We start from the raw sequence: 14,890 nt of genomic DNA, 5'->3' as shown, positions 1-14,890 counted from the left end.
TTCTTTGCCAATTTTCTTTGTCCCTAGCACTCCTATTGCCTTTCACTTCTTTCCAATCGCTCTTCACAAAGGTTACCCGTATGCAGCATCGCTTGATAGCAGATGTTAACACCTAACTGAATGAAGAATAAAATTGATCCAATAGGTATAAAACCTTCTACTTTCTTGGTTACAAGAATTAGTCTTCGAATGAAAGGAACCGAACCAAACCGAATTCTACAGAGACATCGCCGAAGTCCAGTTTTGGTGGAATTTTCACACCTTCATGTGTAAGCAAAACAAATTATACAAATCAGGATGTACAACCAAGTAAAAGAAGGAAAATTTGACAACGGTAATGTACATTATGATCCTAGTTCTATCAGAAAGTCAAGTCCCAGGCCCGATGTCAAAGACTGTTAATGATAAGAGGCTATTGTCAAAGGTAGCTAATTACACGCTACTCTCGGTGACCCTTCACGCTAATATACCTTTGAAATACTCTACTTTAGACAAGATTAAAAAAAAATGGGAAAAACATCGAGCGATTACTTTCAGCCGTAAGCAGTAAAGGGTACACCTCGTTGGGGGTTGTTCTTGACTTCCTTCTTCACTCCTCACCTACGTCGTGCTGAATTTGCTTTGCTATCACTACGTATCCTATCAGCATACATGGGAAGCCGAATAATCTCATGAATCTCAGTCAACAATACTTCCTCTGTGATATTGTCCCGTATGCTTCGCAACACCTATTTCAAACCAGAGCACTTGATTCAGTTCAAATACTGCTACAATCATTCAGGAAACAGACCAGAACACGATGGCAATGGTCAATGAGGAACAACCATGAGTATGTTCTCTTTGCTTTTTGGCTTTTTAGTTTTGGTTTGTACTTTGTAACCTCTATGTTGGAACTCTAGTTAACTTGGATGTTTTCTGGTTTAATGTTCGTATATAAAGCTGAAGTGTTAATTTTTCCACAACATAAAAAAAAAAAACTGATGGCAGTGAGGAAAAACCTTCTTGTAGGTATTGAAATCGTTTGGAGTTGCTTTATCTACCCTGATTCGCATGCAGATCCATACATTTTCCTCTTTTTCCCAAGAACACTCGATGATCTTCCCTGAGTACGAGGCCGGATCCGAATCATCTGCAAGTCAGGAACTACATAAATCAAGGGAAACATTTGACAAAATAGACCCTAAAGGCAAACAAAAAAAAAAAGAATGCTTGTGGAAATGAAGCGATCAAGCTCCAAATAATCCATATAGAATCAATATCCCAAAAATTATATTGCAAACCTAATTGTAAATGTAGGTTTTGAAGTCCTGAAGTGGTTTTGCTAAAAAAGTCATCAAATAAACAAAGCAACCGAACTGTAAATCAGATTCAGGCAGACATCTAAAAGGAAGAGCTCCTTTCCCCTAAAATTAGCAGGTGTGCAGAACATAATTCCTAAAATGCTTTTAGGAATGCTTTACAAACGTGTTTCAACCACGAACTACAAGTAAAATTACAATCATCTTAAAAGAAACTCCCACTGCAAGTACGCATGATGAGCCAACAAGGAAGATAATCCAGTCATATTTCCAATATGAGATTAAATTCTCTACACCGCCGGTGTAAACATTTGTTTCCTCCAAATCAATTATATTTCACGTCGGCATGTTTTATTGATTGGAACCATTGTTTTGCAACGTGGCGCAATATAATTGATTTGGAGGAAACAAATGTTTACACCGGCGGTGGATTTATACGTTTGTTGATTAACTATTATAACACACTCTTGGATTCCTCTCCAACAAAATAACCCGCAACACTACACAGGCCACGCATTTCCAAAGAAACCTAGCTTTAAAAAAGTAATCAAGGGGATGCTGATGACCGAACAACTAAAAGGCAAGGCCAAAAGAGGGGAATATGAAAAACACTTAAGTCCACAAGGAGGCAAAGTGGCAAGACTCGACAAAATTAGCAATTTGATCCAAGCTAGGGAAACTACACCAATGTCCCAAGTGTATAAGTACAAAGAAAGAGTTATTCTACTAGTGCAACAGAGTCTAAGACTCTAATGTTGTGTTAGGATGAGTTTTTGAGAAATTTTGTAGGGTTATGAGTGGAGAAAGAAATGAGAGTAATGATTAGAGTAGAGGTAATGATTGGAGAGAGATAGAGAGAAATGAAAATATTGGAGATAGGGGTGAGTAATGATTGGAATTAGGGGTAACGAGTGTTTTTTGAGTTGAGAATTTTTTTCAAAAAGCAATCCAAACAAAGCATAAATACCCTGAAAAGACCTCCTATTGTGTTCCAGTTGAAGCATCCACACCAAACAAAGAGAAGCCAACAACCAAGCCTTATGGCCTTTCTTCCCGACCCTAACCCACTACCTTGCACAGCACACCTACAACATCCCTCAGAAACACCCAGCGTATCGTGAAAGAAACAAGAACAAGTCAACAAATCGTATCATCAGCAAACTCGAGTTGTGTAAATGAAAAACGAGCCCTTCCAACCAGAAGAAACCAGAAAACCCTCCTCCCAGGCTTATCAACAGTATCCACACTAATTTGTTAAGAGTCCAAATCCATCAAAGAGTCCAAATCCATCAAAAGGCCTTCCCTTGATTCCTCGTGATACAGCCAGCAAGATAGAATGAAAGACGGAACCCGGACAAAAAAACAAATATGTCAATAAGTCAACTAATTGCAGTTATTCCAACATTATTTTTTGTCGGCAGCAACACCACATTCAAGAAACTAGGAAAAACTAGAGGCTATTGGCACCATATGCCACGGGCGGACTTCTGAGTTAATGAACAAAATCTAATGGAAGAGAGCTATCTTATTAGAGCTGTTAGAATAAGAGTTTAGACTTAGTCCCACATTGGTTGGTTACGTTATGTAATTAGCTCTCACATATAATATAAATAAAGCTCTCTTGTGTTAGGGTTGATTAACACCCTAAAAACACTTTTCTCTTTCTCAATCTACATGGTATCAAAGCGTAACCCACCATAGAGCATAACCCTAACCTAACATCATCACCCACCACTCTAGCAGCCGTGAACAGTAACCACGCAGCCGTGAACAGTGTTTTCTGCAAACCCTAGCCACAAATCCGTCATCTTTACATCCGTCATCTTTACATCTCAGAACCCAAACCCAGTCACTGGCGACCCTCGCCGGCCGTCGCCCAGTCAACGGCGACCATCGCCGGCCATCGCCGGCCACTGGTGACCCTCCGGCGACTCTCGCCCGACTCCAGCGACCCTTGTCTGTGCCAGATCTGTAGTCCTATGACCCCAAAAACCCTTGAAATCCCTCGAAATTACTGAACCAGTCTCCGTTGGTGCTCAAAAATCATTAAAATCCCTTACCCAATGCTCGAAAATCATTACAAGTCCTTACCCAATGGAAATCAGTCTCTGTTGGTGTTCGAAAAGTCTTCTTGTCTACCACCCAGCATCACCGAACATCGTCGGACATCAGTCTGCCTGCTACAAGTGTTTTGATGACCTATTTGTGGCTTTACAGTGACCTGTGTCTTTCTGGTTCTCAGTTCATAACTTTTGTGACGGTTTCCTCACTTCGGTAAAGTGTTTCTATGCCTGGTTCTTGTCGGATTGATATAGTCTATGGTTTATGGGTTGTTGTTTTGACGTGGATAGTATAATCACTTGCATAAGTTGGTATATGTTGGCGATGTTCCGGATCTGTCGTGTTTGGTACTTAGTTGGTTGTTGACGCTGTTGGTTGAGTATTGGTTCTTAATTAGTTATTTTTTGTTGATTCTTATTGATAGTTGCCTAGTCATTATACGGTAAAATGTTTGCAGAGGAGATTACTTTGTCGATGACATCTATCCTACGTCTGCTGCCCTTCGGTCATCAATATCACCATATCAACAACATTGTCGTCTGGGTCATCCTTCTCTTTCAAATTTGAAGCGTCTAGTTCCATCATGTAGCAATATTAAGGATTTGCAATGTGAGGTCTGTGAGTTTAGTAAACACCGTCGAGTGTCTTTTTATCCTAGGATTGAGCGTCGTGTGTCACGTCCTTTTCAATTAGTCCATTCGGATATTTGGGGTCCTATTCATGTTCCCACTATCGCTGGTTTTCAGTATTATGTTATTTTTGTAGACGATTTCTCTCGTGTTACATATCTTTATCTTATGAAAACGAGATTAGAATTGTCTTCTGTTTTTAAGACATTTTATAACGATATAAAGACTCAGTTTGATACTTGCATTCGTATACTTCGTTCAGATAATGCACGCGAATATTTTCATAATGCTCTTTCTCGCTTTTTTGATGATCATGGGATACTTCATTAGTCTTCTTGCGCTCGAACTCCACAACAAAATGGGGTTGCTGAACGTAAGATCAAACACATATCTGAGATTATGCGTGCCATGTTAATACAGATGCAGGTCCCTAAATCTTATTGGAGTGATGCTGTTCTTACAGCCTGTTACTTGATTAACCGTATGCCCTCCACTGTTCTTAGTAGTCAGATACCTCACCAAGTTTTATTTCCTAGTCGCCCTCTCCACTCATTACCCCCTCGGGTATTCGGGTGCACATGTTATGTTCATGCGCTTGATCCTGACCGAGACAACTTGACCCCCGGTCGATCCGGTGTGTCTTTCTTGGTTATTCACGCACTCAAAAAGGGTATAAGTGTTACTCACCCTCTCTTCGTCGTCACTTTGTGTGTGCTGATGTCACCTTTAATGAGTCATTGCCTTTCTTCTCGGGTACACCTGAGTCTAAGTATGTTCTTTCTGAATCTGAGTATGTTATTCCTGTAGATGTTTCTCCTATTCCTGTAGATGTTTCTCCTATTCCTATGCCACCCATGCAGGTATATGTTCGTCGGCAACATGTATTAATAGCCCCACCGGTGCCACCACTGCACCTCCTCCGTCCCAAGATCCGGTTCCTCCATCACCACCACCACCATCACCTCCTATCGCTCTTCGTAAAGGTATTCGGTCTTGCACTTCTCATCCTATTGCTCGGTTTGTTTCCTATGATCATCTGTCTCCGTCTCTTCGTGCTTTTACAACTTCTGTTTTGTCCATTTCTGTTCCTAACACTGTTCAGGAGGCCTTATCTATTTCTGAGTGGCGGACAGCTATGAAGGTTGAGATGTCTGCTCTTCATGATAATGGCACTTGGGACTTGGTTCCTCTTCCGCCAGGGAAGTCTCCCGTTGGATGTCGGTGGGTATTTACAGTAAAGTATAATCCGGATGGCACAGTCGAACGGTAGAAGGCCCGTCTTGTGGCTAAAGGCTATACCCAGACGTATGGCGTTGATTATGCAGAGACTCTCTCCGGTGGCCAAAATTACCTATGTTCGGGTTCTTATTTCTATGGCCGCTAATCTTGGTTGGCCCTTATTCCAGTTGGATGTCAAGAATGCGTTTCTACATGGTGATATGCTCGAGGAGGTATATATGGAGCAACCTCCTGGATTTGTTGCTCAAGGGGAGCGTTCTCAGGTGTGTCACCTTCGCAAAGCTCTTTATGGTCTTAAGCAGTCACCTCGCGCTTGGTTTGGCAGGTTTAGTGACGCTGTGTTGCAGTTTGGTATGCGTCGCTCTCATCTGATCATTCGGTCTTTTCTATTCAGTCCGATCGGGGAAAAGTAGTGTTGATTGTGTATGTGGATGATATCATTATTACTGGGGATGATCAGAAAGGTATTGATGAGCTAAAACACTTTCTACAACGTCAGTTCCACACCAAAGATTTGGGTAAACTGCGATATTTCTTGGGTATTGCGGTAGCAAGATCCAAGAAGGGGATTAGTCTATCCCAAAGAAAGTATACGCTGGATATTCTAGAAGAGACTGGTTTATTGGGAGCAAAACCTGTGGAGATTCCTATGGATCCAAACGTCAAACTGTGTGTTGATCAGGGGGAGATATTTCCTCATCCAGACCGTTATTGTCGCTTGGTAGGCAAATTGAATTATCTCACCAATACAAGGCCTGATATCTCATTTGCTGTCAGTATGATAAGTCAGTTCATGTCAGCCCCTCGTCTTCCCCATTGGGAAGCTTGTCTTCGTGTTGTGAAGTATCTTAAGGCTAATCCTGGACGTGGTCTATTCTATTGTTCAAATGGTCATTTGCGTGTTGAGGCCTTTACCGATGCTGATTGGGCAGGATCACCACCAAATAGACGGTCAACAACTGGATACTGTACTTTTGTTGGTGGAAATCTAGTTACCTGGAAGAGCAAGAAACAAACTGTTGTTGCTCGGTCCAGTGCTGAAGCAGAATATCGTGCCATGGCTCATACTACATGCGAGGTTGTATGGTTGAAAGCTTTGCTCGAGGAGTTGGGGTTTGGCGTACAATTACCTATTCCTATGTATTGTGATAATCAGGCAGCAATACATATCGCTTCGAATCCGGTATTTCATGAGAGAACCAAACATATTGAAGTAGATTGTCATATTGTTCGGGAGAAGATAGATAGTGGCGTGTTGGCTACCCCTTTCTTGTCTACAGGAGCTCAGTTAGCAGATATCTTTCACCAAACCGTTATTTAAACCACGTTTAGAGTTATTATGTAACAAGCTGGGATTTTGTGATATATATTCTCCAGCTATATTCTCCAGCTTGAGGGGGAGTGTTAGAATAAGAGTTTAGACTTAGTCACACATTGGTTGGTTACGTAATGTAATTAGCTCACATAATATAAATAAAGCTCTCTTGTGTTAGGGTTGATTAACACCCTAAAAACACTTTTCTCTTTCTCAATCAACAAGAGCCTCCAGCTCCTAAGACTGATTCTCAAGCAACATCGCTGAGAAGTGCAATCTTCTACAGCAACTGAACTCAATTAAATTTCAAATTTATTTTAACTGGACTATTCTTTGGTTGTACTCTTCTACCAAGACAAGTAAAGAACGCATATTTGTATACTATTAGAAAAGCAACAAAAAGTTATAAGAAATTTTCTCCAATTCAAAATTTCCAACAGTGTAACAGTGCTAAATGCAGGTCTTTTGTTCACACGAAACAAGGTTAACACACACACACACACACACACACACACACACACATGGGGGCGGTTCCGGGGACACAAGTTTCGACACAAACTATAAACAGAGCCCCACAGTAATAATCAGAGCCGGTTAATTAGTCTAAAACAAGTTTTTAAGAGTTCCCATAAAAAATCAACTCATTCGGATATCGGTAAGGGCTTGATCGATTCATTTAGTTATTATCCTATCAAATTTAGGGACAAGCCCCTACCAATATCCGAATGAGTTGATTTTTAACGGGAACTCTTGATAACATGTTTTAAAAAAATTTGTTTATAACGACTCCGATCATTTGCATGGGACTCCAAAATGGGTCCCACACAAGGTAGTTTATAATTTGTGTCAAAACTTGTGTCCCCGGAAATGCGCCTAATAGATGTACTATATGTATAAATATATTCATATGTATGTATGTATGCACGCACGCATATCAAATAGTGTGTGTATGTATGTATGTATGTGTACACACACATATCAAATAGAGAAGAAGTCCACCAAATACCAACCATTAAAAACAACCCTATTCCCTTCCATTAGCTTCTTCTTTCCTCGTTCATGCAAAAAAAGTAGCTGGCGATCATCAACCATCTGTTGATAGAAGCAGGCATAGACAGTGAATTGTAGTGGAAGGAAATTGGGATAAATAGGCTACTAAAAGATGTCGTTCTAAGAGGTTGAGTGGGCAACCTCGAATAGAAAATCAACCGAGTTCATATTAGCATATTTCCACTTCAAGAGGCCCTCATGTGTTCGGGGAACATAAGGATCATCCCAGCCCTGAAACACAAAAGTACTTGGTTGCTGAGAAAAAGCGTAATGAGTAAACCAAAGATGTGTTCCCAGAACTATATAGGTTTGCACTACATAGACAAAACACACCCCCATAACCAAACAAGCTTCTTAGAAAATCTAAGACCCGAATACCAGCCGAGAGCAGCAGCATATCCAAGTTACATATTCAGTTCAATCACTCACTACTGAGACCCTCAAAGGAATCATTGCATTGACAACACATTTTGTACGCAAACAGAAACTTTGTTAAATAAATAAGGTCCACCAACACGGAACCTCAGACTTCATGGTGGAGCAGATGCATAGACCTAGGGACGGAACCAGAATTTCGTAGACGCGGGGGCCGAACTATGAACAATAAAATTTGAAATTTCAAGGTTTGGTAATCTAATAGTTTGTTTCGTTTAGGTTTTGATGGAGGTTTTTTGGATAATGAGTGGAGAGAGATAGAAAGATAAATGAGATTAATAATTGAAGAAAAAACTTATGGGAGACCATGCACAGAGAGAGATTGGGTTTGGGACCCAAAACGAACACATTCTTAAAGCATTTAAACGTTTAGATAACATCCTATACAAAATACAATATCTAGGTGTTCTTAACAAACGGAAAACAACTAATATTAATATCGAAATTTAAAATAATAAAAAAAACCGAAACAACGCAAGGGCCATGGCCCCCATAAGCCCCAACTTGGTTCCTTCCAATAAAAACTAATATATTTGGAAAGTTTATTCATGTATGCAACATAAATTTTCAGCACCTGAAAAATGAGACCATCTGCTTCATGTGAAAGCTTTGGAATGAACTCCTTCAAAAGTTTGGTAACAGTAGAGAGCAACCAAAAATCCTTCCTCCTCACCTGATAAACTTCTCAAGCAAATCAGTAACGAGTCGCAATTGAGAAATCAAATTGGTTGTAGCTAATTATCTGAGACTTCAGAACATACCCTAAACGGTTCTAAATCATATCTATAATATGGATTTCTACTCTGGTATACATGTTGTCGTTCATAGTTCCGTGGATCAATCACTTCTTTCTCCAGCATTTTCCACCTTTCATAAAAGGGCCGCTGCAAATATTTGCAGTTATCACAGAGTTACCAACCAGAACAGTAGAAGAATCGAAGAGGAAGATCCTCTTAAACCAATAATCCTAAAAATATAATAATAATTCCCAGAAATGGTTTTAGTTTTCTTCTAACAAATCTTCCAAAATTTGAACGACCACGGAAAGAGCATGCACAAAGCTTTTGAAAAATTCTCCAACTCAACAATCATGGTCTACAAATTGCCAGTCAACGATGGCTTCCACCGTGATAAATATTAAATTAGAGCCGGTTTTCTCTCTGACAAGTTAGCCAGTATATCATCTCACACTTTCACATATGACCCACCTTCATTTTCAATGTCAGCAAAAAGAGTAACATTTTGCCAGTACATTATGTCATAATGAATGCAAATGGACACACAATTAACGGCAGTGATTGTCAAAGTTAAAGCGCACTAGGGCTTCCACCTCTCTCTGATCGGCCTATTGATGGGGATCGCATAAGACCCAGATCACCCGCGCGTACAAGAGGCATGGAAGAAAGAATCAATAACTATTGGTCTTTGATTTATTTTAATTTTAGGAAGAGAATATGTTATCTAGGAATTTATTGCTTATTTTTATTTTGGAAACATGTTTATTTCAAATTTGGAAACATTGTGACTAGCCTATAAATACTAGGCTTGTTACCTTCATAAGGTACTTTTGATATTGAGAATAAAGATTGAGTAAAGAATTAGGGTTTTCTTTTCTTTGGCTTCTTTTCCTTTATCTTGTGGGTTCAATCTCGCCGGCCGTCCGGCATCACCTACCCACCAGAGCCTCATCAGAAAGAAACTTAGTTAGGTAACTACAGCAATACGACTTGTAAAGCATCGTTGGATCCTTGATTGGGTCCATTTAGGAGCAGGTTCTAGGAGCAGGTTCTTGGTTTTCTAACCTCAACGATGGAGACTTGATTAATTGCCATCATATCGTAGATCAGGTATCTTCTTTCCTGTTTCTGTGAGTCTGGCAAAGTATCAATTACCATCTCCCCATCAAGTAATGTATAGTGGTGAGTCTTCTCAGCTAAAGCCTTGCAGGAAAAATCAGAAAATTACGTCAGATTGCAGGTCATCATAGCTGAGAATACAACTGAAGAGGTTTTAAAGCAACAAATTTCCATGAAAGCAAAGTATAATTTTCTTTTCCCAAGAACTAAAGCAGACTATCACGTACATCATTAGTGCTTTTGCAAGGAAATCTCATCTGAACCCTTCGGAAATTAAAATTTCTATCGATCAAGAAACAACCATCCATTGTGATTAGCATCATATATCGTGTTCCATCTGCTTTCCAGGTGGCATAATAATAACGTTGCCTTAACAACTGCAAATTGTCCCTGCAAGCCAAAAACATTGGTCGCATGAATATAACCCATGAGCGCATATTCAAGAATAAATGCTCCATAGGAAGGATCCCACATCACTATCCATGATTCAAATTGCATCAGTAACCCAACTAAAACATGGTATTTTACAGGCTAACATATCTAGACCAATTATCAAACTTAGCAAAGGCCTTCACAGATGTGCATGGTACATGTCACACAATCATATAAAATTCCGGGTGAACTTTCTTTACAGAATGGAGGCGTTAGTGACCATAATACCACACATTGTTTTTACAATAGTTCAAATAGCCAAGCGAAAACCTTTGACATAAAGCACCTCGAGCCCCACAGAGTGAATGGATGATAGGACTTTAGAGCTATCTAACACACAAAGTTCTTGAGCGGCCTTTTAACTGGCCTCAACAAGCAAAAAATGATGAAGACAATATGATGTACATCCACCAGTACGCATCCCCATTCAAGTATACATTCCAGGACATGTATATCGGAAGAGAAAATTGCACGCACATGTCAAGGATCAGAGAACTCCTAGGCTAAGACCTGTGATGTAAGGCATGGAATTTCCGAGTGGATTTCCACAACTGATACAACTATCTACAGCAGTATTTACCTGAAGCACATGAAATATACACATTCCAATCCACTTTAAGGAGACCATACTCGGCCGGAGAATGTCATATAACACTTTAGAGAAAAGTACATTTTCCCCACTATTTGCTCCAGTAGCATGGTATCACTATCATCAATACAAGGTGCTTATCACTTATCAGACCGGATGCACCATCACACATAATCAAAGCGAAGCTCTATTTAACATAGAAATACGAAAATTGGGGAATTCAAATTTATTGACGAAACCAAATGCAGTTAACAGAATAACTGTCCCCTCAGATTCAGTAACAAACAACCATGAACTGAAAAAACAAGACCAATAGTTCTTATCTTTATATACATGTTGTATGTGAGTATGACTTACAGCAAGAGTGATGCCACAAGCTGGCAACACTATTTTAACGACGTTTAGTGGCTAGATTAAACTGCTAATGTCGAAAAACAGTCAAAGCCACCAGAACTTCACGTGACAAGGATGTATCTTAAAGAAAGTTCAATTGAAATAAAGATCATCATATACTACTGAACTTCGACACAACCACAGCTAATATGAAATGAAACACTCATCCCCCATCACCATTACTGATACAGACAAGATCAAGTTGAACCTGTTAAGTGAAACTGGGTGCGACCCTGGGAATTGCGAGTTTCCTCTTACCTAAAAAAAGAAAAAGACAAAAGTATCACACACATGACAAGAAACTTGCATTTCATCTTTACACAATTAAAAAGAACTAGAATATAACTTTGATTCGAATGTAGTATGCAGAGCTTGCATGCATCTGTTTCATACTGTTTCCATTTTTCATCATTTTTGTGTTCCTTGAAATAGTAACAGTACCTGTTTCAAAAAAAGAAATAGTAACAGTACAAAGTCTTGAAACTCTCATTTATAACATCTTTGTTTCCTATTTTTCTTTTTCTTTTTAAAAACCCGAAGAAACTGTTTTGTTTTCATAATTATGGTGACAATTCACACTTGTTTTCGAAACAGATTCTCATTCTCCATTTCTGCCATAGGTCCATAACCCCACCCTCATAACTCTTTCCAAAACATCTGCTGCCACTCCACTCTGTCCACTTGGTGCAAAACATTTATCAAATAACCAGAAAATGTCTTACGAATGTTCCCTAAGAAATGGGAAGTTTTCATATGACTTTTCAAAAAAGTTGGTGGAAATAGTTTGCCGAACAAGTTTTCCACACCAGTTCCCTTTTGTCCTATATGTATATGTATATAAATGCAAAGCGCAATCAGGAGGTCTGGATGAACCCAGACATAAATAATGGAACATATGCCATTGAAATTCGTACCCCTGCACCCAACTTCAGTGCTTGATAGCAGAACTGCCTCAGTGTATCTTGCTGGTTGAAGGGTATACTATCTCCCAGAACGTCATCATTTGACATTAGTGTCTCTGTCCCATGATTCTCCTGAGTAAAAGACATGTTAAAAACTTAAAACTGCAACAAAAACTAATACCTCCAATAGACATTTTGCAAAACTTTTGATACATGCTAGCTCAACAGCATGAAAAGGGCAGGAATTTTGAAATTCAGTATTAAATCAGAAAAAGACCAGATAAGGCATGTCAAACCATTAGTCAATTACAGATAGCATGGCACAAGTATGCCAATGTTGTACATCTCAACTAAAATGCAATTTCTATTCCAACCCCCACCCCCCCCCCCCCCCCCCCCCCCCCCCCCCCCCCCCAAAAAAAAAAAAAATTAATAATAATGATAGTAAAAAAAAACAGGACAGCGAAAAATAGTGCAGGAATGAAAGAGAAGGAAGACCACTCTCCAAAAGAAGAGAGTTCAAAGGCATGAGTTTACATAAGACAGCACAATAGTTTGTCTTAGAATTTTCACAATATCCGAACCCCTCCCCAGACAAGGAAGAAGTAAAAACAGGGAAGGAGGTAAACAATACGGAAACAAAATAGTCTAAATCCAACTAAATGAAGCTTCATACCATTGCCAAATTATAAACCAAATATACACTTAAGTGAAAGGAGCTCTAACCATGTTGGAACATTACTATGGAAAGAGATAAGACAAACAAGAGAATGTGGGCATAGGTAACACAAGGTACAATGTTCCAATTAGAACACCAAAAAAGAACAAGTATGACTCAAACCTTGAAAAGAGGTAGTTAAGAAAAAACTGGAAGTATTTACCACACCAAAAAGAGGATTTCAGATGGATAAGGGACAACATAATATGTTAACAACTACGTTGGAATTGAGAGGTGACTCCAACTGATACAAAATAAGAGGTGCGCGAGACGGCTTGACTAAATGCAAAATGAACAATAACTATACCACTAACCCTTGATCTTATTGGAATAAAGGCACTACAAGAGCCAAAAAATGGTGCATATGCAGACAAGTTGTTGACTTATCCTAGATATGGCTTTACCTAGAGCAAGCTAGAGTAGATAGATGAACATAGCCAACCCCAGAGAAAGGATTCAGGATAGTTCTTTTGAGTAGAGTCTACGTTTTCAGGCTTAACCATATGGTGCCCTAACTTCTTAAAACTCCTCATATCATACACATCAGCAGCTTCTCACCTTAGTATCGCATAGCATTTGTGCAACAAGAAGAATGCAATTTTGCATTCAGTTTATCTATGACAATAAAAACCATTACTGCACAAGGCCACATATTCCTAACCCACATGCTACCATAAATTTGTCAACTGCCAGGCAAACTCTTTTATAATCATCCCCTTGTCCTTCGAAGATTCAACCTGAACCACATCACTCCAATTCCTAATTTCTGTTGTTGTTCCACTCCGTTTCACTATATAACCCCACCTTCACCTCATCTGGTGCATTCAAATTCTTAACTTTATACACTAGGCTATCAATTATTCAGCCCAACGTCCATTTTTGCAACTCTTATTTTTGTGAACAATGTGTCTCCTTGCTGTTCAAAAACAAAACCAATATGTCTCCTTAATTCCCCGAAGTCAATAGCAGATAGCTGGTGAATTCTCTTGAGGTCTTCAATCAATTCAATATAGATAATCTATGTTTATATTACCCTAATGAAACTGCACACAATGAAAGAATCATTTAGAAAGAGATAACTGAATTATTTACCAAGAAAACCAAGCTGGAAAAATCTGAGACCTCCAAAGACAAAGTAGATAAAAACTTCAGGGTTACTCGTGGCTGAGAAAAAATATTGTCATAAGTGCAAATCATTCTTCTGGTGTAGTTGTGATGGGTTATGGACTATTCATTCATCCAGTGTTTTCTTTCTTGCAAGTCCTTTTTTGAGAAGTTTATTGATGATCTTAATGTCCCTTTGTTTGGCCCTCATAAGATGATTTGGGCCCCCAAAAAGAAGAGACGGAGAGAATTTGGGGTTTGTTTGTGCCGCATAAAGTGAAGTATTTGTTTGGTCTATGACTCGTAAGAAACACAACACTGATGACTTGTCTATAAAATAGAAGACCTAAAAGCTTTTTACATCCACAGGAGCAATTCATACATTGGATGGAGGACAAGAGACTGGATCATTTGGTGACGCATTGCCTCCTAGACCATTACGCTAGGGTGGAAGTTGTTTTGGTTGGTATAGCTGGATCGGGTATTACCTTCCTCGTGTTCAGATGCTCTTAGCATTCTCAAAATAGAAGACCTATAAGCTATTTACATCCACAGGGGTGACTCATGTGTAGCAGGGAGGACAAGAGACTTGATCATTTGGTCATGCATTGCCTCCAAAACCTTCACCTAGGGTGGAAGTTGTTTTGATTGGTATAGCAGGATTGGCTATAACCTTTCTCGTGTTCAGATGCTCATGAATGCTACACACTGCAGAGGTTTCGGTCTTAATTATAAGATTATAAGGTTCAAGTTCTTCAGAAGAGTGTAGTTTGCATTTTCTTTGGGGTTATTGGAAAAGAAGGCAGGAATGTTTAAAAGGGGATTGATTCCTTCCGTTTTAATGTGTAAAGATTGGAGTCCTTGGACCG

The 14,890-nt window shown here is 39.3% G+C and overlaps 1 protein-coding gene across 1 annotated transcript in view; it reads right to left on the bottom strand.

The window, feature by feature from the left end:
* Positions 1 to 241: 241 nt before the first annotated feature.
* Positions 242 to 14,890, bottom strand: part of LOC131324813 (uncharacterized) — a 31,116-nt gene continuing 16,467 nt past the window's right edge. The window contains exons 9-18 of the mRNA XM_058356947.1: positions 12,212 to 12,331; positions 11,506 to 11,555; positions 10,111 to 10,273; positions 9,830 to 9,967; positions 8,789 to 8,911; positions 8,602 to 8,700; positions 7,734 to 7,823; positions 7,553 to 7,634; positions 999 to 1,129; positions 242 to 728 (exon numbers count right to left, since the gene is read on the bottom strand). Coding sequence (XP_058212930.1) covers positions 597 to 728; positions 999 to 1,129; positions 7,553 to 7,634; positions 7,734 to 7,823; positions 8,602 to 8,700; positions 8,789 to 8,911; positions 9,830 to 9,967; positions 10,111 to 10,273; positions 11,506 to 11,555; positions 12,212 to 12,331 — 1,128 coding nt within the window. The 3' untranslated portion in view covers positions 242 to 596. The remainder of the gene's footprint in view (positions 729 to 998; positions 1,130 to 7,552; positions 7,635 to 7,733; positions 7,824 to 8,601; positions 8,701 to 8,788; positions 8,912 to 9,829; positions 9,968 to 10,110; positions 10,274 to 11,505; positions 11,556 to 12,211; positions 12,332 to 14,890) is intronic.

Source organism: Rhododendron vialii, chromosome 4a, assembly GCF_030253575.1.
Source record: "Rhododendron vialii isolate Sample 1 chromosome 4a, ASM3025357v1".
Taxonomy (NCBI): Eukaryota; Viridiplantae; Streptophyta; class Magnoliopsida; order Ericales; family Ericaceae; genus Rhododendron; species Rhododendron vialii.
This window is presented reverse-complemented; position numbering and strand designations above follow the sequence as displayed.